The sequence below is a fragment of the Arachis ipaensis genome, chromosome B03 (assembly GCF_000816755.2).
Source record: "Arachis ipaensis cultivar K30076 chromosome B03, Araip1.1, whole genome shotgun sequence".
In the NCBI taxonomy this organism is placed as follows: Eukaryota; Viridiplantae; Streptophyta; class Magnoliopsida; order Fabales; family Fabaceae; genus Arachis; species Arachis ipaensis.
This window is the reverse complement of record NC_029787.2, coordinates 79,483,010-79,487,328: the sequence shown is the minus strand read 5'-3', so window position 1 is coordinate 79,487,328 and position 4,319 is coordinate 79,483,010. Positions and strand designations below refer to the sequence as shown.

The window sequence follows — 4,319 nt, the reverse complement described above, 5'->3', positions numbered from 1 at the left end:
CCAGCGAAACACCGATCATTAATCCGCTTTATTGCAACATCCGTGCCCCTCCATTTTCCATGATATACAGTACCAAAGGTCCCAGAGCCCAATTCTACCAGCTCTTCAAGGTCACAATTCTTTATAACCTAGCAACATATCAGGAGGTTTTGAGCTTAGCCAAGCTGGCTGCATGAAAACACAAAAGAGTAAACATATTGACAGCACAGCATTCAACCTGCAATGCTCCAAGATCTGTAATTGGAAAACCAAAATTTGCCTTCTCTGGAAGCTTGCTCTCTACATCCTAAACAGTAAAAGATCAATGATGTAGTAGCAGCACAGTACTAGTAGCAAAAAAACCAAAAAAAAAAAAGATTAAAAAAAATAGAAATTCCAAGGCAACTATAAACAAAGTCACCTGTGCTGTACTTTTACACTGTACATCTATTTCACTATTTTGAACATATCCATCTTCTGTCTCTCCACGAAAGGAAACATCTCTGGCATGCAATTCAGGATTTGAAGGAATGCTCGAGTGCAGAACAGAAGCAGCTACGCCTTCAGCAACTGCTTGAAGCTGTTGGTCCTGGGATGATCCTTGAATTAAGAAACCAAAGCATACTCAGTTAGTGCTACAAGCTCCAAAATAATATATCATCAATAGGGCTAATTTATATATAGTGGGACATAACAATTTACATACCCTTGGCAGATCGAGCATCTTCCAAAGCTAAATTCTGTTTGAATGCCAGGCCATTATCCAATGGAGCTGCTACATTCTGTTCAGCACTGTTGCCTGGATTCTCACCAAACTGGTCCTTATAAGAATAATGTTCTTTCTCTAATGCAATTTTTTTAGGTCTAGGTGGTGGAAAGTACGAGCCGTGTATATTCCATGGATCCTGATTGCTAAAAAGTGAGTTTGAAGAATCCTGTGCATCTCCAAACCTGACAGATGGTGAAGTCGAAGATGAGAATACATCACCCTTGTGATTACCTTCTTTCGATTGAGGATTTGAATTAGGAATGCCCGGAACATGGGGTTGGGCAACCTCATTATAATCTGCTGGCCTGGAATTATTACCGTACGGAACTTCCATAATAAAACTAGGAAGTACATCCATCGTATTAATTTGATTTGCGTCGACATCCAACTTTGATCTACTAAGGTTGTTATCCAAAGCCCCTTTCTTCTCTACAGAACACTGAGTACTGTGATCTACTTTATCATAACTTGCATGAACTTCAGGTTTGTCTGCATAACTTTCAGGATTGATTATCTTGAGGGGTTCCACCCTTAAATCAACAGGTTTGAGATGGTCCTTTGCAATCCAATTCTCCACAATATCTGCTTTTGAAACAATGCTAGTGAGTTCATTGGTATAACCTTTTGCAGATTCTTGAACTGTACACTGAGAAGTTTCAACAGATGCGCAACCAACTAAAGGCATATCAGCAGTAATAGGTTTATTAACAATTACATCTTCTTTAGCCCAGTTTTCTACTGGAATCACATGTTGGCAGACAACATCATCTAGATAAGGCAGTGGTGCTGTTCCTGTGCGACCAGCATTTAGTAACTGTTTTTCACCAGCTCCTACAATTGTTCCCTTGACAATTGTATTCTGGTGATCCAAATTGTCTGGCTTCTGTGAGAAATGCCTCTCACCTTCAGGCTCTGACCCAAGATTACAGGACAGCACAGTTGCTTCTTTATAATGCATTGCTCCAAGCTCAGACTTGCCAACAATCATGGGTCTGGTCCCAACTACTTGCTCAACCATGCCTTCTGGTGTTGCTGTAGTTACTACAACTTTATTTGTTGCCTGCGCTTTTGAATTGTCATTCATAGGGAGACTATGGTAACTTGGGTTTGAATCAGGAGCCAGACCTGCACAAATATTATGTTGATCCTGAACCACTGGATCTGAATGTGCATGGGGTAGCTTTTTCTGACACATATAACAATCCTCTGATCTTTGGGTTTTTTCGGGATTCACTAATGTTTGTTGGGGTAATAATACATTAGGGAAAACAACATGCTCTGGTGGAGGAGCCTGAACCCAGCTGTAACTACCTCCAACTATGACAGAAGGGACTTGACCTTAGTTGTGGTTGAATAGCATTTGATTGTACACCTGCATGAGAAGATGATTGAGCCATTGTCATTTGCACAGCAGGGACTACTTGATGGGTCACAAGACCATGAGTATTTTCATGTAATTGATGCTGGGAGTATATGGACCCAGCCTTGCTGAAAAGCTCAGGATTTGAGAACCCCATCTGACGAGGCAGCTGAACAAAATCTGCATTGTTCATAACTTCTGGGAAAGGATCAATCAGAGGGTGCATATAAAGTGCAGGCAGAGGATTTTCCATTCCAGGTTGCTGCAACCCAATATGCTGCTGGGATAAAGTAACAGGCACAGACTTTTCAAACTGCAACTCATTATGGAAAGGTGGTCGGTGATTTGGACCAGAGTTAGTTACAGTAATGTCCGAAGCTTGCAAATTAGGTGCAGGTGGTGGAGCTTCCTTAACAGGATGCTGCAACCCAAATTCCTCCTGGCATAAAGTAACAGGCACAGACTTTTCTAATTCGACCTCATTATGAAAAGGTGGATTGTGCATTGGACCAGAATTAGTTGCAGAAGTGTCCAATGGAATCACAAAAGCATCTGAGTAAACTGATGCAATGCTTTCAGGAACCTTCATGTTTGAAGTAGCATCCTGAGAAGCAGCTCCATTTCCCGCAGGCATGCCAGATGAAGGCACTTGACTGACATCGGCTTGACCAGCAATCGAGCCATCAAGAGCTTCTATCACACTCAAATCAGAATTCTGGGTGGAAGCTGCACTTTTAATACTCTCTTTCCTTGTCAGTTTACCACTAATCCCATCTATTATTCCATTCACAGCTTCAACGTATTTTTGCCCATTATCCTGTAAGTCTACAAACTGCACCACACCAGAAGGATCAAGTTCTGAAGCAGAAAACAGAAAGACCCTTAATTTAGCAGAGCCATCAGGAGACCTTTCAATCAATTTTTCATACTCCTCCATCATATTATCAAGATCCTCAGGGCAGGAAACCGAAACCAATGCATCAAGATCCTCATCAGGGAGCTGATACTTGATAACCACAGGCTGCCCATACGTATCAGTCATCTTTTGTGCCAATTCATTGAAGCTCGTGCCTCTCCTAACACTAATGATCCTTGTTTGCCCCCCAACATACCTCAATTTTCCATCACAGGGTCTAGGCAAAATCTTACCACCATAGCTGCACAATAGCTTCATTTTTTGCCCAGATACTGAGTCATTCATGCCCTCATTACTGCCTTGATCAGTTCTGAGAGAGGAACCAAAACCAATCCCGCCTGGTACAACAGCACCACCTATCTGATGAACAGCATTTCCAACCACCCTGCTGCTGCCAGGAAGGGCATTATCAAAGCCATTACCAGAAACCGAATTTCCCAAATTAATAGGATATCCATGGGAAGCCGCAACCACACTACCCAAAAGATCAACGGCATTGGCTCCCATGAACCGATTGGCAAAACCTGAACCATAATTAAGCCCAACAGCGGGGTTTACAGTGGGGTGAACCGGAACAGCAGGACGAACACACCAGGTAGGAGAAGCAATAGCCGAAGTTACATTTCCGTACGCTATTCTAACCAAACCAGCATCAGAGACAGACGCAGGGTAGACAAGCGGCACCGCACCAGAGCTAACATGGTCCCAAACCGAATTTGGAGGGAAATATTCTGCAGTTTGAAGCGGTTTACTAGCAGGAGGAACGAGTGGCTCTTCGGCCGCAGCTCGAGTAACATTTAGTGATCTTAGATCGCAGGGAACAGAGGTTTGATCAAATGCCATGGCTGCGAAAGACTATTAAGAATTTGAAAAATAAAAAATCAATCGAATAACAACATCTGAACATGAACCGAAACATAAACCTAGAAATGCAATCCTACATTGACGTCAATTGCCAACGGAAAATGCAATTAAAACCCTAGTCAAATTCAGCAAAACAAGGAGAAATTCAAAATTTACACACGCGCGCTCAGAGAGAGAGAGAGAGAGAGAGAGAGTACCAGAGAACGATGCACTGTCAGAGAGTGATAAGATAGAGAGAGAAAGCGGTTGATCGGGTCGTCGAAGGATAACAAAACCTATTGCCTTTTTTCCAAAATTTCAGGGATTTTAATTTCCCTTAAATACTATGCAAGTCTTCACTGTTGCTTGATTGCTTCTTCACTTTCTGTCTGTCTCTCTCTGCCTCTTCCCCTCTGCTACAATGTAACCTGTCTTCCTTTCATTGATTTTCA

The 4,319-nt window shown here is 42.3% G+C and overlaps 1 protein-coding gene across 1 annotated transcript in view; it reads right to left on the bottom strand.

Moving 5' to 3' along the window:
* The window catches only part of LOC107630613, an 8,825-nt gene extending 4,512 nt beyond the window's left edge, over positions 1-4,313 (bottom strand). Inside the window, 6 exon segments of the mRNA XM_021119008.1 lie at positions 1-128; positions 218-286; positions 401-579; positions 686-2,088; positions 2,090-3,880; positions 4,077-4,313. The exon segment at positions 1-128 is cut by the window's left edge and continues 1 nt beyond it. Of these exon segments, the coding sequence (XP_020974667.1) occupies positions 1-128; positions 218-286; positions 401-579; positions 686-2,088; positions 2,090-3,867 (3,557 nt within the window). The 5' untranslated portion in view covers positions 3,868-3,880; positions 4,077-4,313.